Here is a 27967-nt window from a genome sequence, read left to right as displayed (position 1 = left end):
CTAAACAAATACACACATGACCCAGGTGTTGTCCGAGCCTCAACTGATATGACATGATACCCACTAAACAAATACACACATGACCCAAGTGTTGTCCGAGCCTCAACTGATATGACATGATACCCACTAAACAAATACACACATGACCCAAGTGTTGTCTGAGCTTCAACTGATTTGACATGATACCCACTAAACAAATACACACATGACCCAAGTGTTGTCCGAGCCTCAACTGATATGACATGATACCCACTAAACCAATACACACATGACCCAAGTGTTGTCCGAGCCTCAACTGATTTGACATGATACCCACTAAACCAATACACACATGACCCAAGTGTTGTCCGAGCCTGAGTCAACTGATGGATGAAGAAATATATGTTATATTAACATTGTGCCAAACCGTTCTATCAAGACATCATCATTCAAAAGTATTATGATAGCTGTGAAAAAGTTATTTAGACCACTGCTCTGTAAGAATACATCCCACACTGAAATGCTCACTGTGTACTGCCACAGATCCCGTTGTGCGGCTACTAATGGATACTTGGGAGTAAATGGATCTCTGGAGGATTGACAAGTAATCTGCTTTTAGCCTTGCCATATTAAATATCTTACTCCCAATGTGAGACATTGGCTAACAAAAGAACACAGTTTAGTAAGGAAAGTCTTGTGAATTATTTCTTCCTGAATCTGCTTTGCCCTCCATACCACAAATACAGGTCCACCTATCTCACATGTTCATGACATGTGAACACTGTACAGGCTTTATTCAACATGTTTAGGTGGTCATTTCTCAAACAGACCTAGCTGATCAATCAGAAGACAAAATAACACATTATAAACAATCACACATATTTTTGCAAAACCATTCCATTATTAAAACATGCACAGATTAAGCACATCCAAACGAACTTCCCAAATACTACTCTATGCTATTAGATAAATGACATGATTCCTGCTTCAGAGAACAAGAACAAAGTGGGTAGCCAGGGCCCTGACAGCTGCTTTATGTGTTTGACCGGGATTAGATTACATTGATTACTTCAAGTCAATATCCAGTACTGCACTACTGAGGTCAGAGGGGGAAACAAAACAGATAAAGCCCAGTGTCAGCCTCATGTAGGAGACTAGATGCTGTGTCAACCTCTGTTGGGGACTAGATGCTGTGTCAGCCTCTTGTAGGGGACTAGATGCTGTGTCAACCTCGTGTTGGGGACTAGATGCTGTGTCAGCCTCGTGTAGGGGACTAGATGCTGTGTGTCAGCCTCTTGTAGGGGACTAGAGGCTGTGTCAGCCTCATGTAGGAGACTAGATGCTGTGTCAGCCTCGTGTTTGGGACTAGATGCTGTGTCAGCCTCATGTAGGAGACTAGATGCTGTGTCAGCCTCATGTAGGAGACTAGATGCTGTGTCAGCCTCGTGTTGGGGACTAGATGCTGTGTCAGCCTCGTGTAGGGGACTAGATGCTGTGTCAGCCTAATGTAGGAGACTAGATGCTGTGTCAGCCTCGTGTTGGGGACTAGATGCTGTGTCAGCCTCTTGTAGGAGGCTAGATGCTGTGTCAGCCTCGTGTAGGGGACTAGATGCTGTGTCAGCCTCATGTAGGAGGCTAGATGCTGTGTCAGCCTCATGTAGGGGACTAGATGCTGTGTCAGCCTTGTGTTGGGGACTAGATGCTGTGTCAGCCTCTTGTAGGAGGCTAGATGCTGTGTCAGCCTCGTGTAGGGGACTAGATGCTGTGTCAGCCTCATGTAGGGGACTAGATGCTGTGTCAGCCTCAAGTAGGGGACTAGATGCTGTGTCAGCCTCTTGTAGGAGACTAGATGCTGTGTCAGCCTCATGTTGGGGACTAGATGCTGTATCAGCCTCATGTAGGGGACTAGATGCTGTGTCAGCCTCAAGTAGGGGACTAGATGCTGTGTCAGCCTCATGTAGGGGACTAGATGCTATGTCAGCCTCGTGTTTGGGACTAGATGCTGTGTCAGCCTCATGTAGGGGACTAGATGCTGTGTCAGCCTCATGCAGAAGACTAGATGTTGTCCTCTGAAAGCTTCAGCATAATTGCTAAATGATACACATTGATGACTTCAGAGCACTTTAATTAACATTTCTGGAAAGGTCAGAATCCCATTCCTAGACAATTGTTTTATTTTACATTTGATTTTTCCCCTTTCTTGTCCTTTTGAAAATATGACACCTTCCCTGTGTGAAAATCTCTTCTTCCTTAAGAAGTATTTTCCTACAGCTTATATGGAGCTCAACTAATTCAGTCACCTGGCTCAAGGATTCATTATACTCCTCATTACACCTGCAGCTCATGTAAAACCAACCACAACAAACTACTTCAACAAATTCTAATCGTAACCCACAGGTACATGTACCACTCAACTCTTTCATCACGAACAGTCAGCTATGACATAATATTGTGAAAGAGTGGAAACATCACAGGCAAGTCCGGAGGATGTCACCTCTAGTGAAGCATTCATCTCACCCTTGTGACTATGTACAACAGGATTCATTAGTCTGCCCGGCACTGGCCTGGTCACCCATGTGAGGTGCAAGGCCAGTTTCACTGTGTGGTGGAGCAGGAGTAGATAGATAGCCAGTGGTCAATGACCTGGCAATGGTGTAGACAAGCCTGGGGGCATGGCAGATAATGACCAGCACACACAGCACTCACAGGCCATCTCTGTGACTGGAATTTCAGGACATTTTATGTGTGGGCTGAAATACTGGGAGTCAAGCACTGTGTTTGATGCAGGTGCAATCAGAGAGGTGACAGCACCATGCTGCACCAAACGAGAAAGGGATCGTACATTTCATTACACTCAAATGCTCAGTATTGTTTTAACATATGGTCTTAAATTTCATCATTCAAACTGATATTTCCTGATAGGTATTATAAAGCATTCCCCTTTCACAACTGTCTGACTATGCATATTTCTAAATTTAAAAACATTGCTATCTAATTTTTTTTGTTCTGGAGAGGCTCAATCATGAATTAACAGTTACACACGGTTCAGTTATTAATTTTGTTAGACTAAGTATATGGTGTCATTCATCAAGTAAAGAACTGAGTAAACATACACACATTTTCTTCTTCTGTAACTTTTGTTCCTGTTAAATTGTATAATCATCAAGATCATAAAAATCAAGAAATAAATTTAACTGAAATAATAACTACCATCAACATAAATGATAATTATTCAATGACACAAATAGTATTCAGAGGAGTTACACACTCACATACACACATATATGTAAAATGAGCGTTATATCCATTGCATACTCGATGACACTGTTGATATGTTGGCACACTCTTTGGGCAACAGATGCCCGGGGTCACTCACAAGTAATAGCCAACCCCAAAACTTCTACCAAATGAATCAGAGGTCTGGCATACCCACTGCGTAATTGTGCTTTGAACAACTTTTTTAGGTGTCAAAAGGAGGGTCATGTCTTAAGTCCCCAAAAGAAAGTCATACATATAACTTTATAAGACAACTATGGAAGTAAACCATACCCTCTTGTTTCCTCAATAAACAAGGTCTGATAAACAACACAATTGTGGATGTATCCTCATTTCCCCAATAAACAACTCAATTGTGGATGTAAACCGTACCCTCTTGTTTCCCCAATAAACAAGGTCTGACAAACAAATCAATGATACTGAACTTTTACAACCAACAGTAACTGAAAACTTTGATGAAATTTATTTCAAATTAAGAAAAATGATTGACTCCATCCAACACCATAAAGCTCCTACAAAAAGTGAGCCATTTCTTCTTCCTGACACAAATTGGCCTTTTCCATGGAGGTTCTCCTGCTAGCTCCACAACATTCTGAGACCACACAGACGTAAAACTACTACCATCACCAATAAACAGATCTTTCAGGAAATGTCAACACAGTTTTTAATATTGGAGCAAGTGTCCCCAAAGGTCAGCAGCATTATGTAAGTGTGGATGGGGGGACAGTTGACCTTTGCAACCAGCCACAAAGTAATTAGCCCCAGTCTGTCAATATTGGCTCACATAGCTGGACACATTAAAACAGTAATTAAATCCTGGTGGACTAGAAGGGACTCATCACCCTGCTGAAGCTTCCACCCACACATCCACACCTTCAACACATCAACACGGGTCACGGAGGGCTGCGCTTGAAATATTAACGCATGTCATCTCACACTGACACTTCTTCCATTGATCAATGTTTCACCTCCACCTCACTGAATGCCCACTCTTCAAGTCACATGCAGTCCAAGCCAAGCTCTTTCCTGCAGCTTCAGATAGTCACACTCAGTGCCTTACAGCCCCATGGCTATGATGACACAACAGCACAGGCTCCCATGGAACCTACAGTACTTCCCATATATAGTGGTTCTAGTTTGTTTGTTGGTTGGTTAATGTTGCACTCAGCAATATTTTAGCTATATGACAGTGGTCAGGAAATAATTGAGTCCGGACCAGACAATCCAGTGATTGACGCCATGAGCATCAATCCATGCAACTGAGATACAATGACATGCATGAACAAAGTTTGACCATCCGTTAGTTGCCTCTTACGACAAGCGTAGTTACCTCTTACTGCAAACATGGGATGCTGAAGACCTGGCTTTCGAACCCGGATCTTCACAGGGCCATGGTTCTAGTACTTTGCTGTTTCAAACATGAACTATGGACTAAGGAACCAATAACATAATTCTAGTGAGTAACATGTATGGTCCTGAGACTGGACATCAACTATGGTCAAGTCCTTCCAATTATATTGATATGTTAGGCTATTGTTAATAGCAAATGTGTCTGCTGTACATACGATTATACATACACCAATCTTCCATCAATTTGACAACTGTTATCATGGCAACAACACAGGTCAGTACACAAACATCATGTACATTGACTATGACTGTCTGACATGACAAATATATTCATCTATCATTATCATGACTAGGGCAGTCCTAATTATGCATGGGGTAATTAAATAATTCAGTTGATTACTGGAGTAAAATTCTAGTCACTGGCTCAGTAACTTGGTCCTATTCCCATCTCTAAGTGTATTACACAGCCAGCCAGGGCAGGGAGGTGGCCATGACGGCCACCTGACAGACCAGAAACAATTACGCTGATTGCAATACGATGTTAACAACTGTCACCCAACACTATGTGATCACATTGAGGAGTGACGAGAATAGAGTCCGACTCATCATCCCACAAGTTCAGGGAGCCAGGCTGACTCTAACTCAGTCACTCCACTCACAAACATCACCAGGCCTCAGACACAGCAACACTGAGATGTACTGGCCTTGAACTCAAATACTTCTACTGGACTCTAAACATGCTAAACAAAGGATATCTTTATATCTACCAGGTATTTATATTAAACAAAAACATCGTAGGATTGTTTTCAAGCCTTTGATCCTCTACAATTGGATGTTATTCCATCCTACTTAGTCTTGTCTTGATACCTTCTTACAAGTAAGCTTTTCCCAAGCAATTAGATATTTCATCACATTTCATGACCCTATTTTCCCAAAAATAACAAAGCACTTGCTTACTAGCATGTATGTGTTGCTGCAAGTCACTGTGAAGAGTGTCCTGGAAGTGACTTACAGCAGCAGCGAGGAATGGATCACATGATGTGGATGTAAGACTAAACAGCTACTGCATTAATCATGTTAATCCTGCTGGTATCAGCAATACAAATAATGTATGCCTGCAGGTTGTGATTTCACAAACAGTAGAAAGCTCAAGAAGTCATAGGAGACCACAACATAATTCATCCATTATTTGGCTTCACAAAGAAATATCCCCTAGGCCACTGAAAACAACCTTGTTATTTAAGTACCTTTATGACCAAGACAGTGAAAATTGACCTAACATGCATGCATATAACTGTATGACAGATCACATTGTGAATTGTACAGCGTTTAATACAAAGAAGACATACACACCTTCCTCTGTTCACATCACTCAGTCTATGATCACTGATCTCATCATCTGAGGTGCGACCTTCAAGTGTTTTCGTATGTTTTTTTTACTTTACTTTATGATTAAAACAGATCTGTTACCTTGCACTGTGTGATTAAGATATCTTGAGGAAACAAAGGGACAATTCTGATTTGCAGGTATGAATAGATCCTTTTAGATTGAAAAGAGTTTGTGTGTGTAACATTAGTTAAAGCTGGATGCTGCAAAGCACCGAGGAAGCACCCTCAGTGAAGGCTTCACTTCAGCCTGTCACATAGTCGTTGTTTTGGAAAGATAATAAAACATAGGTTTTTTTCACATGTAAGACTTGCCATTTGCATGACCACATAAAAAAACAATATATATATATGTTATTTCATACTTTAAAAACTCAAAAGATATATGGCCTCAATTATGGCCAATGATGAACGGATTGTGAGTGACTGGACTCATGATGTCTCTCGCTGCACATACTCACCTCAAACTTTATGGAAATATATCTATTCTACTGAGATCTAACTTTTAATCCAGTAACTGATGACAATGCAGAGAATAAGGAAAGGGATATATATTTGTACTGAATCTCATCAGAAATATGATCATCCACTTAGTTAGACCCTTTAATCTTGAAATCAGCGTTGTAGCATACATTGTGAAAAGTCAGACAGTGTTACTGCATGATCGTTCACGAATATCCTCGCTAAGACCCATCCCCGTGAACAAAATGAAGAAATGCACATCCAAATGATCGTAGTTTTGACTCGACCTGTGTCTAGACTCCCAGTGACAGTCTACAGCAATCTATGAAGTTTAGCACCTGTTTGACACATCTTTATATTCAACATTCTATGATCGTCCAAATGATCAATGATGACCAACACATGTAACCACCACAGGTTCATTATCAATATGATCAACTTTGGAAATATCTCCAATCACGTTTATCGTTTGCGCCATTTTGACGCCTTGTACTTGATGTACATGTATTACGATGTGCTGTCATTCTGACTGACTTACTGTGGTAGTTGTTAACAGACCTTTCTCATCCAATGATGATATTATTTGAATACCTTTGTTGTAAACAAACTACAACAGGCCACAGAACATACCAGTTGGTGTCTCATCAGGACACAAAACATACCATTAGGTGTCCCATCAGGCCACAAAACACGACAGTAGGTGTCCCATCAGGCCACAGTACACACCAGTAGGTGTCTCATCTGGCCACAAAAAATACCAGTAGGTGTCTCATCAGGACAAAACATACCAGTAGGTGTCTCATCTGGCCACAGAACATACCAGTAGGTGTCTCATCTGGCCACAGAACCAACCAGTAGGTGTCTCATCGGGCCACAGAACATACCAGTAGGTGTCTCATCTGGCCACAGAACATACCAGTAGGTGTCCCATCAGGCCACAGAACATACCATTAGGTGTCCCATCAGGCCACAGTACACACCAGTAGGTGTCTCATCTGGCCACAAAAAATACCAGTAGGTGTCTCATCAGGACACAAAACATACCAGTAGGTGTCTCATCAGGACACAGAACATACCAGTAGGTGTCTCATCTGGCCACAGAACATACCAGTAGGTGTCTCATCTGGCCACAGAACATACCATTAGGTGTCCCATCAGGCCACAGTACACACCAGTAGGTGTCTCATCTGGCCACAGTACACACCAGTAGATGTCTCATCTGGCCACAAAACATACCAGTTGGTGTCTCATCAGGACACAAAACATACCATTAGGTGTCCCATCAGGCCACAAAACACACCAGTAGGTGTCCCATCAGGCCACAGTACACACCAGTAGGTGTCTCATCTGGCCACATAAAATACCAGTAGGTGTCTCATCAGGACACAAAACATACCAGTAGGTGTCTCATCTGGCCACAGAACATACCAGTAGGTGTCTCATCTGGCCACAGAACATACCAGTAGGTGTCTCATCGGGCCACAGAACATACCAGTAGGTGTCTCATCTGGCCACAGAACATACCAGTAGGTGTCCCATCAGGCCACAAAACATACCAGTAGGTGTCTCATAAGGACACAGAACATACCAGTAGGTGTCTCATCTGGCCACAGAACATACCAGTAGGTGTCTCATCTGGCCACAGAACATACCAGTAGGTGTCTCATCTGGCCACAGAACATACCAGTAGGTGTCTCATCTGGCCACAGAACATACCAGTAGGTGTCTCATCAGGCCACAGAACATACCAGTTGGTGTCTCATCAGGACACAAAACATACCATTAGGTGTCCCATCAGGCCACAAAACACACCAGTAGGTGTCCCATCAGGCCACAAAACATACCAGAAGGTGTCCCATCAGGACACAAAACATACCAGTAGGTGTCCCATCAGGCCACAAAACACACCAGTAGGTGTCCCATCAGGCCACAAAACATACCAGTAGGTGTCCCATCAGGACACAAAACACACCAGTAGGTGTCCCATCAGGCCACAAAACATACCAGTAGGTGTCTCATCTGGCCACAAAACATACCAGTAGGTGTCTCATAAGGCCACAGAACATACCAGTAGGTATCTCATCAGGCCACAAAACATACCAGCAGGTGTCCCATCAGGCCACAAAACACACCAGTATGTGTCTCATCAGGCCACAGTACACACCAGTAGGTGTCTCATCAGGACACAAAACATACCAGTAGGTGTCCCATCAGGCCACAGTACACACCAGTAGGTGTCTCATCAGGCCACAAAACATACCAGTAGGTATCTCATCAGGCCACAGAAGAAACCAGTAGGTGTCTCATCAGGCCACAGAAAAACCAGTAGGTGTCTCATCAGGACTCCGCTCACACCAGTAGGTGACTCATCTGGCCACCAAACATACCAGTAGGTGTCTCATCAGGACACAGAACATACCAGTAGGTGTCCCATCAGGCCACAGTACACACCAGTAGATGTCTCATCTGGCCACAAAACATACCAGTAGGTGTCTCATCAGGACACAAACTATACAAGTAGGTGTCTCATCTGGCAACAGAACATACCAGTAGGTGTCTCATCTGGCCACAGAACATACCAGTAGGTGTCTCATCAGGACACAGCTCACACCAGTAGGTGTCTCATCAGGACACAGAACATACCAGTAGGTGTCCCATCAGGCCACAGTACACACCAGTAGATGTCTCATCTGGCCACAAAACATACCAGTAGGTGTCTCATCAGGACACAAACTATACCAGTAGGTGTCTCATCTGGCCACAGAACATACCAGTAGGTGTCTCATCTGGCCACAGAACATACCAGTAGGTGTCTCATCAGGACCCAGCTCACACCAGTAGGTGTCTCATCTGGCCACCAAACATACCAGTAGGTGTCTCATCAGGACACAAAACATACCAGTAGGTGTCCCATCAGGCCACAGTACACACCAGTAGGTGTCTCATCTGGCCACAAAACATACCAGTAGGTGTCTCATCAGGACACAGAACATACCAGTAGGTGTCCCATCAGGCCACAGTACACACCAGTAGATGTCTCATCTGGCCACAAAACATACCAGTAGGTGTCTCATCAGGACACAAACTATACCAGTAGGTGTCTCTTCTGGCCAGAGAACATACCAGTAGGTGTCTCATCTGGCCACAGAACATACCAGTAGGTGTCTCATCTGGCCACAGAACATACCAGTAGGTGTCTCATCTGGCCACAGAACATACCAGTAGGTGTCTCATCAGGCCACAGAACATACCAGTTGGTGTCTCATCAGGACACAAAACATACCATTAGGTGTCCCATCAGGCCACAAAACACACCAGTAGGTGTCCCATCAGGCCACAAAACATACCAGAAGGTGTCCCATCAGGCCACAAAACATACCAGTAGGTGTCCCATCAGGACACAAAACACACCAGTAGGTGTCCCATCAGGCCACAAAACATACCAGTAGGTGTCTCATCAGGACCCAGCTCACACCAGTAGGTGTCTCATCTGGCCACCAAACATACCAGTAGGTGTCTCATCAGGACACAGAACATACCAGTAGGTGTCCCATCAGGCCACAGTACACACCAGTAGGTGTCTCATCTGGCCACAAAACATACCAGTAGGTGTCTCATCAGGACACAGAACATACCAGTAGGTGTCCCATCAGGCCACAGTACACACCAGTAGATGTCTCATCTGGCCACAAAACATACCAGTAGGTGTCTCATCAGGACACAAACTATACCAGTAGGTGTCTCATCTGGCCACAGAACATACCAGTAGGTGTCTCATCTGGCCACAGAACATACCAGTAGGTGTCTCATCAGGACACAGCTCACACCAGTAGGTGTCTCATCTGGCCACAAAACATACCAGTAGGTGTCTCATCAGGACACAGAACATACCAGTAGGTGTCCCATCAGGCCACAGTACACACCAGTAGGTGTCTCATCTGGCCACAAAACATACCAGAAGGTGTCTCATCAGGACACAAAACACACCAGTAGGTGTCTCATCTGGCCACAGAACATACCAGTAGGTGTCTCATCTGGCCACAGAACATACCAGTAGGTGTCTCATCAGGCCACAGAACATACCAGTAGGTGTCTCATCTGGCCACAGAACATACCAGTAGGTGTCCCATCAGGCCACAAAACATACCAGTAGGTGTCCCATCAGGCCACAAAACATACCAGTAGGTGTCTCATCAGGACACAGAACATACCAGTAGGTGTCTCATCTGGCCACAGAACATACCAGTAGGTGTCTCATCTGGCCACAGAACATACCAGTAGGTGTCTCATCTGGCCACAAAACATACCAGTAGGTGTCTCATCAGGACACAAAACATACCAGTAGGTGTCCCATCAGGACACAAAACATACCAGTAGGTGTCCCATCAGGCCACAAAACACACCAGTAGGTGTCCCATCAGGCCACAAAACATACCAGTAGGTGTCCCATCAGGACACAAAACACACCAGTAGGTGTCCCATCAGGACACAAAACATACCAGTAGGTGTCTCATCAGGACACAAAACATACCAGTAGGTGTCTCATCAGGCCACAGAACATACCAGTAGGTGTCTCATCAGGCCACAAAACATACCAGTAGGTGTCCCATCAGGCCACAAAACACACCAGTAGGTGTCTCATCAGGCCACAGTACACACCAGTAGGTGTCTCATCAGGCCACAGAACATACCAGTTGGTGTCTCATCAGGACACAAAACATACCATTAGGTGTCTCATCAGGACAAAACATACCAGTAGGTGTCTCATCTGGCCACAGAACATACCAGTATGTGTCTCATCAGGCCACAGTACACACCAGTAGGTGTCTCATCAGGACACAAAACATACCAGTAGGTGTCTCATCTGGCCACAGAACATACCAGTAGGTGTCTCATCTGGCCCCAGAACCAACCAGTAGGTGTCTCATCGGGCCACAGAACATACCAGTAGGTGTCTCATCTGGCCACAGAACATACCAGTAGGTGTCCCATCAGGCCACAAAACATACCAGTAGGTGTCCCATCAGGCCACAAAACACACCAGTAGGTGTCCCATCAGGCCACAAAACATACCAGTAGGTGTCCCATCAGGACACAAAACACACCAGTAGGTGTCCCATCAGGACACAAAACATACCAGTAGGTGTCTCATCAGGACACAGAACATACCAGTAGGTGTCCCATCAGGCCACAGTACACACCAGTAGGTGTCTCATCTGGCCACAAAACATACCAGTAGGTGTCCCATCAGGCCACAAAACACACCAGTAGGTGTCTCATCAGGCCACAGTACACACCAGTAGGTGTCTCATCAGGACACAAAACATACCAGTAGGTGTCCCATCAGGCCACAGAAGAAACCAGGAGGTGTCTCATCAGGCCACAGAACATACCAGTAGGTGTCTCATCAGGCCACAGAAGAAACCAGTAGGTGTCTCATCAGGACACAGCTCACACCAGTAAGGTGTCTCATCAGGCCACAGAACAAAGAACAATTTCTGTTCTCATGAAAGCTGTAAATTGAAATTTTGAATGTTCAATGTGTAATATTCTGGAGGGTACGTTGCAAGCTGTGTTTGTATCATGGTACAATTATCTAGCTCATTGATGACAAGCCATCTGATGCCTTTGCACTTGGAGTGTGGCAGGTTCACCTTATATTCTCAAGGGAATAGAAGATCATGTCTCAGAAAAACACAAGTATTGAATTTCAATCATGTCAGAATGAAGCAGACACTTTCAAGTGATACTACGTCACAGGCCTCTGAGAAGCTTTTAAAGTCTTCCTTTGAAGGTACATGAGTGATGTACTGGTGTCCTGCATCAAGCTTAGATCATTACACAACAGGCTCTTGCAGGGTTAGCTCAACCCGATTCATGCTCATCTTCCAGTCCTTCCATTTCCAACATATTGTTCTTTACAATGTGAGTACACAGTACAAATACACATGTGTTTTGTTTCATACTCTGGATTGCACACTCCAACAACCATGCTCACGAATCACTGCAATATGTCATGTTGGAAATATATACCTATTATACAATGCCTTGAGGGACCATTTTCAAACCCTGTAAACAGAAGGTGATCATTCTTCCATCTACAACAGCTAATTATGTCAGATGGACTATAAAAGATCAACTGAAAGAACTTGTGACCTTGTTAGACAATATCAGTATAAAGATGGCTGCCTCACCATGGGATGGTTGATGAGCCTCATGTCTCAAGGTCTTGCCACATCCTGACCTAGATTAACTGCCCAGTTAGCAGGTCTGTTATAAGGAGGATTTAGATCCACCCTGAAGTACCATTATAGGCAGATGAGAATCTGATGACTCTGACCCTCTCACCACTACAGAAGACAGAGGTAATCAAGCATGGCTCACATGGGTCAGGAGGAGTCTGACATAAGCATAGTGTCACTGTAGCTACTGTGTGTCATGAAAGGCCATGGGATGGGGGGAGGGCAATTTGCATCACCTTGATCACCACTATTACTGATGTCATAATGGGAGGCCAAAGGTTAAACACAGTTCAGGTCAACTTCCCTGGTGTACTTCTAACATTCAGATTCTCCTGCCTCTTGGTTACCTGTTTTTCTGTGCAGGGGAATGAGAGTAGCATGTCTTTATGGATCTCAACTTCTTTGGCTAATTCCTGATTTCCTGCCACAATGCTTAATATTTTGGAATGCTGTCTGGCCGTAGCAATGTATAACTTTACTTTCTACTCTGGAGAACAATGTTGGATGTGTATCTGCATATCGAGGTAGAAATTATGAAACTTTGCCAGCTTCTACATGTGTGACACTTCTTGAAGCTACTTGGTCCCTGTACAGTCTGAGGTCCAAGTGCTAGGACCAAACTACCATATATACACATTAAGTGTTGTTTTGTTTGTTTGTTTGTTTGTTTTGTGTTTAACGCTGCAGTCAGCAATATTCCAGCTACATGACAGCAGTCTGTAATTAATTGAGTCTTGACCAGACAATCAAGTGATTGACATCATGAGCATTGACTCACTCATTCGGGATACAATGACATGCATCAACCAAGTCAGCAAGAATGACCACCCGATCCCATTAGTCACCTCTTACAACAAGCATAGTCACCTGAAAAGTTTTACGTCATGCATGGGTTGCTGAAGATTCTAACCCGGATCTTTACATGAAGTGTTGTATTAACCATGACAAGGATGAATAAAGCTTGTTATTCTTTACAAAATCTACTTCAGATCACTCCTGCACACCAACAAAACTCAAGCAGAAAAAATAGCATTGACATTTCCTTGTCAGCTGACAGGATAATGGGGATAGACAAAGAAGTATTTGTTAAAAGAAAATAGTTTACAAAATGAGAACAAAAATATCCTCTAATAATCTACAAATCATAGTGTACATAACTGGTAGAACAACTACAAAAAACAATTCATATTATTACAGTCCATGTTTTTATACTGATCAAGTATGGAACATGCATTTCCAGTCACAGACAGCATTATGGCAGCTTTCATGCAGCCACAGTAACCCTATACTGTCACAATAAATTATAAATTTGATGTCCTCAAAGGGATTAAATAAAAAGGGTGTATTCAAGCAGCAAGTGATTCTCTGAGTGTGCCCCACACAACAAATCTATTATGGCTATCTATACATATCAAGCACGAGGAAGAAAATTATAGATTTCATCCCTGAACCAAGGAGAATCAATATGGGTTTGTGCAAGAGAGATAAGTGATGCCTTGCTGATAGTGGCTGCCCAAGCCTACACAATGGTGGAACAACAACCCTGTCTGTTCATCAGTGGATATAGCAAATATTTACTTCTGCATGGCCAATGTTGGACCATAAACAATATAATTATCCTCTATGGGAATCCAGAAGTGATCATTACAACCTTCACTGACTTATCATTATCACCTCCAGTTATCTGAAAAGTCATCAATAGAGTCCGTCAGTCAGGAGAAGCTGGACCAACAATAACGTGGTGCCTAGACATCAGCATCTGACGTAGACAACTGACCTGTGTGGCACATTGCTCTCACAACTCTGTTCTTATGTCAACATGCTTGTATTGATGCCCTTGACGTCACTGGACACACTACATAGCCACACTATTCATTTGGTAACTTTGAAGATTATCAACGTTTTACAAAGTAAACAATAGTAAATGAACATATCCTGGAGGTCACCATAACATCACATGATGAGGGGCCCCTTCTGAACACAGATGACAATGTCACACACCTAGGGATCAGGGTCTAGTGCTGCAAGTAGGCTTGTCCTCGTGACAATGTCACACACCTAGGGATCAGGGTCTGGTGCTGCCAGTAGGCTTGTCCTCGTGGCAATGCCACACACCTAGGGATCAGGGTCTGGTGCTGCCAGTAGGCTTGTCCTCGTGACAATGTCACACACCTATGGATCAGGGTCTGGTGCTGCCAGTAGGCTTGTCCTCTTGACAATGTCACACACCTAGGGATCAGGGTCTGGTGCTGCCAGTAGACTTGTCCTCGTGACAATGTCACACACCTAGGGATCAGGGTCTATGCTCAACACAGATTTGATACAGTCAAGCACAATGCTCAACACAGGTTTGCTAGATACAGAAACAGTCAAGGACAAAGCTCAACAGAGATTTCATACAAACAGAAACAGCCAAGGACAATGCTCAACACAGATTTCATACATATAGAAACAGCCAAGGACAATGCTCAACACAGATTTCATACATATAGAAACAGCCAAGGACAATGCTCAACACAGATTTCATACATATAGAAACAGCCAAGGACAATGCTCAACACAGATTTCATACATATAGAAACAGCCAAGGACAATGCTCAACACAGATTTCATACATACAGAAACAGCCAAGGACAATGCTCAACACAGATTTCATACATACAGAAACAGCCAAGGACAATGCTCAACACAGATTTCATACATATAGAAACAGCCAAGGACAATGCTCAACACAGATTTCATACATACAGAAACAGCCAAGGACAATGCTCAACACAGATTTCATACATACAGAAACAGCCAAGGACAATGCTCAACACAGATTTCATACATATAGAAACAGCCAAGGACAATGCTCAACACAGATTTCTTACATATAGAAACAGCCAAGGACAATGCTCAACACAGATTTCATACATATAGAAACAGCCAAGGACAATTCTCAACACAGATTTCATACATATAGAAACAGCCAAGGACAATGCTCAACACAGATTTCATACATATAGAAACAGCCAAGGACAATGCTCAACACAGATTTCATACATACAGAAACAGCCAAGGACAATGCTCAACACAGATTTCATACATACAGAAGCAGCCAAGGACAATGCTCAACACAGATTTCATACATATAGAAACAGCCAAGGACAATGCTCAACACAGATTTCATACATACAGAAACAGCCAAGGACAATGCTCAACACAGATTTCATACATACAGAAACAGCCAAGGACAATGCTCAACACAGATTTCATACATATAGAAACAGCCAAGGACAATGCTCAACACAGATTTCATACATATAGAAACAGCCAAGGACAATGCTCAACACAGATTTCATACATACAGAAACAGCCAAGGACAATGCTCAACACAGATTTCATATATACAGAAACAGTCAAGGACAATGCTCAACACAGATTTCATGCATATAGAAACAGCCAAGGACAATGCTCAACACAGATTTCATACATATAGAAACAGCCAAGGACAATGCTCAACACAGATTTCATACATACAGAAACAGCCAAGGACAATGCTCAACACAGATTTCATACATACAGAAACAGCCAAGGACAATGCTCAACACAGATTTCATACATACAGAAACAGCCAAGGACAATGCTCAACACAGATTTCATACATACAGAAACAGCCAAGGACAATGCTCAACACAGATTTCATACATACAGAAACAGCCAAGGACAATGCTCAACACAGATTTCATACATACAGAAACAGTCAAGGACAATGCTCAACACAGATTTCATGCATATAGAAACAGCCAAGGACAATGCTCAACACAGATTTCATACATATAGAAACAGCCAAGGACAATGCTCAACACAGATTTCATACATATAGAAACAGCCAAGGACAATGCTCAACACAGATTTCATACATATAGAAACAGCCAAGGACAATGCTCAACACAGATTTCATACATATAGAAACAGCCAAGGACAATGCTCAACACAGATTTCATACATATAGAAACAGCCAAGGACAATGCTCAACACAGATTTCATACATACAGAAACAGCCAAGGACAATGCTCAACACAGATTTCATACATACAGAAACAGCCAAGGACAATGCTCAACACAGATTTCATACATATAGAAACAGCCAAGGACAATGCTCAACACAGATTTCATACATACAGAAACAGCCAAGGACAATGCTCAACACAGATTTCATACATACAGAAACAGCCAAGGACAATGCTCAACACAGATTTCATACATACAGAAACAGCCAAGGACAATGCTCAACACAGATTTCATACATACAGAAACAGCCAAGGACAATGCTCAACACAGATTTCATACATATAGAAACAGCCAAGGACAATGCTCAACACAGATTTTATACATACAGAAACAGTCAAGGACAATGCTCAACACAGATTTCATACATATAGAAACAGCCAAGGACAGTGCTCAACACATATTTCATACATACAGAAACAGCCAAGGACAATGCTCAACACAGATTTCATACATACAGAAACAGTCCAGGACAATGTTCAACACAGATTTCATACATACAGACACAGCCAAGGACAATGCTCAACACAGATTTCATACATACAGACACAGCCAAGGACAATGCTCAACACAGATTTCATACATACAGACACAGCCAAGGACAATGCTCAACACAGATTTCATACATATAGAAACAGCCAAGGACAATGCTCAACACAGATTTCATACATACAGAAACAGCCAAAGACAAGGCTCAACATGGGGATTGCAGAGTGAGTGAGTATGGTTTTATGCCGCTTTTAGCAATATTCCAGCAATATGACGGGGTGGGGGATTGCAGAAACTGAGGAATGGAAATATAATGCTTGGGTACTGACCAAATACTAATGGGAGTCCCATTTTACACAAGAATGAATAGTGACAGCATAAACATCTGTTTTCGCATTCAAAGTAATCAGAAAGTCAAAGATTTTGTAACTTCATGTGCTATAAAATCAACCTCCTGACATTCAATTCAAAAACTTTTGCCAATCAATTGGCCCAACATGCTCCACTTCCAGGCTACAATAGACTTGGTATTACATAACACATCAATCTGGCAGTTAAACCTGTGTGGACACATGCCCACTCTGAACTAATGTGTTGAATGTCAAGTTCCTTAACACACACCATCAATCACAGACACAATAGGAATGTCACATGTGCAGGCACAGTTTCACATTAAGTGATAAATTGTTGGATGCTGTCAACATGTTGTTTAGCTTCTTCCATATTGATGTTCTACTTTGAAATGAAGCATCAAGTGTTCATGCCTACAATAAAATGTTGTGCTTCCAAATACTCATGATTACATGAAGGCTATTTTTTTCTAAACTGTACAATAAATCAATAATGCATAATGCGTAACTTTTAGCATTCACACCAAAATATTTTCGGTTGCTCAAGCTGATTTACAAAATAAAACATCAGCATTCCCTTAAGTTTACATTGCATTAAAGATGTGTTTCTTAAAAAGACTACTTGAAGTTCAGCTCCTAGAAGACAGTGATGTCAGGAAGCCTTGATGCTGAAGACTGTGAAGTCAGGAAGCCTTGATGCTGAAGACAGTGATGTCAGGAAGCCTCGATGGTGAAGACAGTCATGTCAGGAAGCCTTGATGCTGAAGACAGTCATGTCAGGAAGCCTTGATGCTGAAGACTGTGATGTCAGGAAGCCTTGATGGTGATAACAGTGATGTCAGGAAGCCTTGATGCTGAAGACAGTCATGTCAGGAAGCCTTGAAGCTGAAGACTGTGATGTCTGGAAGCCTTGATGCTGAAGACAGTGATGTCAGGAAGCCTTGATGCTGAAGACAGTCATGTCAGGAAGCCTTGATGTTGAAGACAATGATGCCAGGAAGCCTTGATGGTGAAGACAGTGATGTCAGGAAGCCTTGATGATGAAGACAGTGATGTCAGGAAGCCTTGATGCTGAAGACAGTGATGTCAGGAAGCCTTGATGCTGAAGACGGTGATGTCAGGAAGCCTCAATGGTGAAGACTGTGATGTCAGGAAGCCTTGAATGTGATAACAGTCATGTCAGGAAGCCGTGAAGCTGAAGACTGTGATGTCAGGAAGCCTTGATGGTGAAGACAGTGATGTCAGGAAGCCTTGATGCTGAAGACAGTGATGTCAGGAAGCCTCGATGGTGAAGACTGTGATGTCAGGAAGACTTGATGGTGAAGACAGTCATGTCAGGAAGCCTTGAAACTGAAGACAGTGATGTAAGGAAGCCTTGATGGTGAAGACAGTGATCTCAGGAAGCCTTGATGCTGAAGACAGTGATGTCAGGAAGCCTTGATGCTGAAGACTGTGATGTCAGGAAGCCTCGATGGTGAAGACTGTGATGTCAGGAATACTTGATGGTGAAGACAGTCATGACAGGAAGCCTTGAAACTGAAGCCAGTGATGTCAGGAAGCCTTGATGGTGAAGACAGTGATCTCAGGAAGCCTTGATGGTGAAGACAGTGATGTCAGGAAGCCTTGATGCTGAAGACAGTGATGTCAGGAAGCCTTGATGCTGAAGACAGTGATGTCAGGAAGCCTTGATGCTGAAGACAGTCATGTCAGGAAGCCTTGATGCTGACGACTGTGATGTCAGGAAGCCTTGATGCTGAAGACAGTGATGTCAGGAAGCCTTGGTGCTGAAGACAGTGATGTCAGGAAGCCTCGATGCTGAAGACAATGGTGCCACTAAACCTTGGCCAAGAATACCTTACTACAAGTAATGTTTGAAACTCCTATCCCATCCACAAACTAATTTCCCCAACAACCTTATTACACAATATGCTACCCACTGCTGCTAGCTGAATGTATTTCTAGTCAAGTCGTAAATACTTGCGCAAGTACACAAGTTTCATTTTGATAGGATTTCGTTTGTTTAACTTAATTTGATCAGCCAATAATAATGTGAGCTACTTAGCTTGCCTCGATGAAAATAAGATGATTCAATTTATAGTCATCTGTCATTAATTAAGGCCTGTCACAGGCCTTAAGACTTCCAAAATATCCTACAAGTTATGTAGATAGTTCTCTTGGATGACACTCTTTTCAATCTGCATCTGCAGACACATCATCTGCTGGTACTTGAAAAGTTACAGACACACAGCATCTGCAGACACTCATCAAAAAGTACATATATTTTCAATAAATCTTCAGAAAAAAACTTTGAAAAAGATCAATAAAATGATGACCCAAAAAGGTGGACTATATAAAACAGGAGAACTGTGCTGAATAATGTCATGGATACTAAGATTCTCGGAATGCTATGTATGTGGATGAAATCTCATTGTGTTCCACAGCACACCTTGCACACCCCTTGGGGAATGGCCTGCATATACATAACTGTATATCTTACAGATTACCTTAGGGGAATTTCATCGCGTTCATTGTGAACAATCAAAAGCTGCCTTTAGGGCACTTCTGCCTCACTGAGCTGACTAAACGGTTGAATAGTCCTTGTGATGTCATGACAAAATGTTGTCTTACATTCATAGAAATACAAATAAATTCAAACATAATTCCTTTGAATAACAAATTTGGGGCAATTGCAAATTGATTTCAGCTATCAAAAGGATTGCCATTACTGAAAGAATATTTGAAAGTGACATTTTCCTTTGTTCAGGCTTAGACTTACTGCTACACTATTCCGCAAACAAGTTATTAGAATAGGATTTATAACCAATAAACTTCAGTAGTTCAGGTGTTCTTGATATGATGAGCCTAAATAATTACCATGATTATCATGATTATGGCATCAAGTGAAAACATGATATAACAGATCACCAGGATTCCAAACGCTGATCAAAACAATGCATCTAAATCTTTATCAAATATGATACTACAGGTTTCATTAGAGCTGGAGAATTTTCCAAAAAAGATAAAACATAATTTCTCTACCAACTGGTAGAAACTGACTCTTAATAGTCAAGGGGTCCTTGTAATAATCCTTTAAAAGCTCAAAATTTAAGGGGGTTGGGTTCCTGGAATCAAATACTATTGCAATACTCTTGCCTGAAGGACCCTAGCATTTAGCATCATTCTTTAAAGGCTCCTAATGAATGATGTTGCCAGCCCCGCTATCAGAGCATGTTGGTAACGGCCAACCTCCAAGACCAAGCATGCTGGACACACATAGCACTACTTGCACTGCTAACCATGGGTAATTAGGGTTGCTATGGTTACATGAAGTAATAATACATACACACTATCACAGCAGTTTTGTTTGAGATTATTAGTATAGGACATTATGGTAAGGACTGACGACATGTCAGCATCTGGTTGTGCCACAGTGATGATGCAGGGATGATGCATATTGGACATGTATGTCATCAAAAATACTCCTCATCATACTTATTGTGTGTGTGTTTGTGTGTACCTGCGTGCAAGCATGCATGCATATATGATGATAAAAATACTGAAATACCATTTCAGAAATTTCACATACATCAAAGTCCAATAAGTCACGGTAGACATAACATACATTTCAGTCAGAACTAGTTCCTACAAAAACACCAAAGAGACTAAACAGAGTGAGTGAGTGAGTGAGTGGGTATGGTTTTACACCAGTTTTAGCAATATTCCAGCAATATCACTGCGGGGGACACCAGAAATGGGCTTCACACATTGTACCCATGTCAGGAATCGAACCCAGATCTTCGGCGTGACGAGCGAATGCTTTAACCACTAGGCTACCCGATCGCCCCAGAAGAAACAGAAATAGTTTATCTTTTCACAATAACATGTTTCAATCAGCAGAATGATGAAGGTGTTACTTTTTGTTCTCAGACAATAAGTTTAACTACACCATCACATGTAAAAACTGTATGAACACTGCAATACTGAGTAGCAGTCGGCACATGGTTTGTCTGTACTGTTCTAATGAAACCCTCGACAGTAGTCCTGGTAGTAAGAACTGCCAACTCCACTGGAATGTCAACCATTCTACCCATGTATATCAACATCATAAACACAGTAGCAGCCAACAACCTACACCCCCCAGTTATCTCATTAGTTGCAAACAGACCAGACGCTGCTCAAACAAGTATTTACCTCAAGCCATAACCTCACATTGATTCCTTAAACAAGTGGAAGGAAATATATCATGGCTACCTAATTCACACAGTGATGCAAAGATTAAAGTAATCTATAGGCTAGCAAGCACTAACAATTGTTCCTGAACAAACACCAGGCCATAATTAGCCATAAATTACACTCATTTAAAACCTACACTGCTTGCTGCTAATGATGTTAGTCGCCTTTGGAATAAAATAATGTTTGTTTGAACACAATCATCAGAATCTAACTTTCCAATATTCACAAGCACAAGCTGAGAGCTACATATTAATTCAATTAGCCTAGTATCAATTTACTTTTTAAAGTCAATTTGGAATCATAATTCTGACTTTTCACAGTGTATGTTGTTTCATGTGACGTGATCTAGACACCTTCCTTGTTAGGTACTGTCTAAATTGATATTCTGGGTGGGTTGAGGCATGGGATTTTGCATCGAAATTAGATGTTTTTCTCAAATACAGCGACAAAACCAAAAATATTTTTATTTAATATTATGAGCCTGAATGTTTTTGTAAGAAAAACACCTTGCAACAATGTAACTTTTGTGGCAGGTAATTTCTTTTTTTCCCACAGTCTGAAGCATTATTTCTTTTTTCAAAATTGTTGGGGATAATTTCTTTTTTTCAATAAATTCCTAGCTGCTCAGCAAATGGTCAGTCCCTTAGCACATTGGCCTTGAAGAACCATGGAACAAGACAAAAATCAGAGCTGGTCTTGCCTCACATACTAAGGTGATACTTTGGTTTATTTTTCAGTTTACAGAATCGACTGACCAGAATCAATATATCCATAATCAGAAATCAAAATACAAATTGCTAAAGTATATTTTTTTTGCCCCACTGCTCCATCTGATTGATTATAACAATAAAATGAAACAACCACTAAAACTGTTTTTAAATAAGTATTATTTAAGTTTATGTTTGATAAATAATGCTGTATGTTTTACAATTTGGACTATATTAATAATTATTATTATCATCTGCATGGTTTCAGTGACTGAAAGTTTGAATGTGACTGACAGTGTGAGGCACCTGACAATGGAACAGTTAATCCATTTTAGCTATACATGTATAATACTGTTCACTGGTGTTGAAATTTGCTGCTACTCACAGTTCTTACACTACATGGCTATATGGCTGAAATAATGCCGATGTTAAATTTTAACTCACTCACTTATAACAGTAGACTGCCAGTGTTTGACAATGTAAAACATGTAGTCACACCAAGGTTGCTGCTACTGTTCAGTGATGAGGCAGAACAAGATAAGGGATAGTTAACGTACAACACATTCCACATCGTAAATCACAGAATTTATTTTTTTTTAAATATTATTATTCTATTCTCATTATTATTCATTTATAAACTGAACTTATCCATTTCTGCTCAAATGCAGTTTATATTTGTTCCCCGACCAGTGGATCAGTATGCATCCTAGTTATCATTCTTAGCTCCCTGGGGAGTACACAACCAATGCTGATATACAGGTGCTGAAAGGTTTTTACATCCACCTCACATATAGTGTACCCATTCCCTGCTGGGTGAACAGAGGCACATTTCACCTACGTCACTTGGCCTGAGGGTGACCCCACACATTTTGACACTTGTGTTTCAGGTGTATGTATGTGTTTGTGTTTCCTCCATCTGGGCATCTACCATGGGTGAGTGGGTGACTGTAAACATTGATATGATCTCACCACCTGGCTCTTGATAGCCTGGTGCTTTAGACCTCTGCCCATTCTGCCCCGTATTTCAAACTTGACAAGGATGTGAAACCTGGAACTGCAGAAATGCTAGTTGCAATAAATTGCCCTAAATTATGGTACTTACACAAATAAGCATTAGTCTGTTTGTTTATTGTTTAACGACGACACTATGACAGCGGTCTGTAAATAATTGAGTCTGGTCCAGACAATCCAGTAGTTGATATCATGAGCATCGATTCACACAATTGGGGTACGATGACATGCATCAACCAGGTCATCAAGTCTGACCACCCAATCCCATTAGTCACCTTAAAATACAAGCATAGTCGCCTTTTACGGCAAGCATGAGTTGCTGAAGACCTGTTGTAACCAGATAAGTATTAGTAACACTTTTCATAACCTGTGACCAAAAATTGAATTCAGAAAGATTGCTGTATTAGTTCGATCCTTGTTAGGTAACGGAGGTCCATTAGGATACATTATTGGATCACGATCCTGGCAAGTAAGTGTCATCAGGGCATTACACTTATCTTTTGTGTGCGTGTGTGCGTGCATTTGGCATGCGCTGGCATCTTGTGTAAGCGTTAATGGTAAACCATCTTGGGTATTAATGTTCTGCTGTTCGATACACAAAGAGGTAAACATCCTGTTTAATTGCTGAGATAGAAAGCGAGGAATATAAAAATAATCAGGGGCCGGGTCCTTGGGTCCTTGTTTTCGCATATTGACCTTGTCAAGAGTAATCATTTGTTTTGTTATACCGAAATTCACTGTAAAGTTTATGAAGCCTTTAAACCATCTTCTGTTTCATTACAGTAACTTGGCTGTGAACCATAACATGTCAGTATACCATTCACATCTTGTTTTCTAGCAGATGAATCATTATTCATCACATGACAGGTCAATACTGACCATGTGACGAGTCAATATTTGAAGTCTGTGTCAGTCACATGGTGTGGGGGTCGACATTGAAATGTATTGTTTCATCACATGGTTCGGATTAACCAATGGAATTGCAAGATTCTTAATAGAGGCATAATAATCCCATTTGTTCGCCTTCATGACGGGTGCAATTTGACCTGTAACATTTATAGCCTGAAGTTATAACATGTAGCCACAATCCCTGAAAAGCCTGAACTTCTACTAGCCCTCAGGGTACCTTCAACATTAGATCAACTCACTCAGGCAATGGGCTAGTGCCAAGTTGCATCCTTCTTTATGTTTCCATTATCAAGGCTAATGTGTGCCTTGTTTAACACCTACATTACTGACTGAACAATCACAACTGATATACCTTGAACTGACATAACATACAATTTTGATATGGGAAATATCAAGTGAATTGTACTTCATTGTGCCACTGGCACAACACAAACTGTAAAGGGGACAGGGGGGCAATTACCCAGTGAAATACACTTCTCATACACAACCACTTACTACAATGATGAGGTAATCAGTGACTTCTATAGTGACCACATTTTGTATCCCATAGTTGAACAAGGAGAGAATCCTGACAGTGAGACTGGGAGAGTGCCACAGTCTGTTGTACCTTGCTACTGAACAGTGCCACAGTCTGTTGTACCTTGCTACTGAACAGTGCCACAGTCTGTTGTACCTTGCTACTGAACAGTGCCACAGTCTGTTGTACCTTGCTACTGAACAGTGCCACAGTCTGTTGTACCTTGCTACTGAACAGTGCGACATTAAGCTAGCTATCATCATTCCTTCAGATGATAGCCACTGTGTAAGCAGTGTGACAGTCTGAAAGCCAAGGGCCCATGGCATAACCTAATGCTGACAGCTAAAAGTGTTATGGGATCTGAAGATTAAATGCCTGCAGCAGAAAATCCTTCGAACACTTTATTTTTATAAGTTCATACTTTCAATTTATCAACAACAAAATTTTCACCAAGCAAACATAGTCATAGTTTCAATGAGACTAGATAAGGAATTGTACCATGTACAATTAAACTATGTTTGCTTTGAGCTTCCTTTCCTGATGGTAATAATTCAGTTCTAAACACTGTTCACAACTTGACTCATACACTATGCAGCTGTTCTTGCATGGGGATACAGGATATAGATATGTATTATATATGGGTTTTTACATAATTGCACACTGCCCCAAACATGGGCCCATAATGCCAATGTTGCACAATATTCTACTCTAAACCTTCCTGTCATTCCAACACATACCATATTTGCCATATTAATTACCCTGACCCATTAAGCAACCCGACCAACTTCTTGTTCCCCTTGAAGACTGAAAATTTACAAGGCAGTCCATATTTTCTTGTGTATATTGCACATTATTTACAGAAAACAGTCGTGTAGGTGAATATACTTGCCTTGTAACTAATATCGACAACTAAACATTGGAACAACATTTGTTCCCTACTGCTCAATCTCTGACACAACCTTTTCAACATGTGAATTTTTTTTTATAAGTGTCACCTTTGTCAATTACATTATTTACATTGTACACTTTACTCATTCGCGACCACAGATTAACAGATAAGCCAGATTTATTACTGTTTACAAGCCTCACAAAATAGTGTTTGTGTGGGAGCAAATAAATACAAAAAAGCGCTGATAAAGATATTTAAATAGTAAGATCACATTCATTATTGGCAATGCAATGGTAGGGCATCAACCAATTCACAACATACTTCAGTTAATTTTTCACGATTATAGTTGGACCAACGTTATTTGAATGGGGCCAAATATTTCCCCTCATTCGTATAATTCATTACAAATATATGAAATAAAAATGTCAAACGTAGGACTCGCGATTAGAACCTGTCGCGTGTCATTATCATTCGTTCCCTAAAGCACGTACCCCTAAAACCCCATCGCTAACGGCAACTAGTGTCGCGCGTTGACGGATATCAGGATTTCAGATTGACAAGGAATGCTGGAAAGCCGACTGGCGTTTCAGTCATGATCAACTACCACCGAGGTACTTACGTTCCGAGTGTTTCTTTGAATTCGTACTTCCGCCGTATATCCCCATCTTTTGTATTTTTTTTCTCTGTTTCTTGTTTTCTCCCAAACAGTGGCATCCTTCCAACCAAGCACAGTAAGATCCTACAGCAAATACACACACATCGGACTGTCTCGACTATTTTCCGATTTCATTCACCGTCGAGTCACGTGACATGTAGGGGGCGCTCGCCACTTAGAATAAATAATTACGCACGGCGATCGGTCGGCAAGTTGTTGACAAGAAACTATGGCAACTGCTGCATCGGAGATGCGGTTTTAATCTGATGTTATCATTCTAAACGCTAGGGTGGGAGGTTTAGCAGCTCGAGCGCGGACCTGGCGTGTGTAGAAGCGAAATTTGATCCGCACACATCTACTGCAGTATACGACTACCGGGCTTGAACTGCTGTGTACAACATGGTGTGGAAACGTGCTACAATGTATAACTTTGAGTTAGCCACCGTTAATAATTGTCCATATCACATGGACATATTTTACATCGATTTTCTGACGGTGAAAAGCATACAGATAGTCATATTTGAAATTAAAACAATAACAATGATGACACACTATACGTTGTCCTTTTGAAGTTTTTATTTATTGAAACCTTTTATGCATTGGTATTTCAAATGTCAGTGCATACAACCGCAGAATTATGGAAATGTATACATTATGTAGCGATACTTCATTTGTGCAGCTTTTGCGTGAAATTCTTCTCCTTTCCTTGTGTGGCCCGGCCCGCCTGACACAGTTTATGTGTTCCGGGACTGGCCCCACTTGTCGGGTCGAGTTAACTTCGTAAATATTACTTTTTAACAAAAGTAACAACATTAAAATAAAATTATGTCTGCGTTGGTAGCTAGGTCTGTTGTGTGTGGTATCGTCGGTAGTCGTGTTTCGATGCACGTGGAGGGCGGAAGCAGAGGGGGAAAATAGAAATAAGAACAACCTCTTTTGTTTGAGAATGTTATTACATACAGCAGTCCGTTGTTTGGATTCCCCACCCCAAGTTTATGGCTATCATAAGGATAAGACTATTTTTCAGGGCATTATATCATTTGCAGACCGCGGGCTTCTGCAAAGGTTAATGCCCTGAAAAATAGCGTCACTGTTATTATACGAAAAAATCCATGATTTTTTATGGATAGCAACTTCTTTTAATCTTTGTCATGACGTCTGACATATATAATGGGTAGGTTTCTCGGTCGGCAGGATAAAGCCAGCGGATAAAAACGATATCCGTTGGGGTCATATGCGGAAAGAGATGCAAATATCAAAGGTCAAGTAGGGACAACTTTCAGTGTTTATAAACAAACACGGCGTCGCACTTGTCATTCGGTGATCGAGTCAGAATTAACTATCGGGAATCTGGATAAACTACAGAAATAGTTGCTACCATTATCAAAAGAACAGTATAATATACTGAAAATCGGCGTCTAACTGTGACGTAGCTAAGGCATTTTATAAGTTTGGGCTA

The 27967-nt window shown here is 41.7% G+C and overlaps 1 protein-coding gene across 1 annotated transcript in view; it reads right to left on the bottom strand.

Annotated features, from left to right (window-relative positions):
• Positions 1 to 26679, bottom strand: part of LOC124118192 (calcium/calmodulin-dependent protein kinase type 1-like) — a 92879-nt gene extending 66200 nt beyond the window's left edge. The window contains exon 1 of the mRNA XM_046480309.2: positions 26473 to 26679. Coding sequence (XP_046336265.1) covers positions 26473 to 26567 — 95 coding nt within the window. The 5' untranslated portion in view covers positions 26568 to 26679. The remainder of the gene's footprint in view (positions 1 to 26472) is intronic.
• Between the last annotated feature and the right edge of the window lie 1288 nt (positions 26680 to 27967).

This window comes from Haliotis rufescens, unplaced genomic scaffold, assembly GCF_023055435.1.
Source record: "Haliotis rufescens isolate VD_foot unplaced genomic scaffold, xgHalRufe1.0.p SCAF_22, whole genome shotgun sequence".
Lineage (NCBI taxonomy): Eukaryota > Metazoa > Mollusca > Gastropoda > Lepetellida > Haliotidae > Haliotis > Haliotis rufescens.
This window is presented reverse-complemented; position numbering and strand designations above follow the sequence as displayed.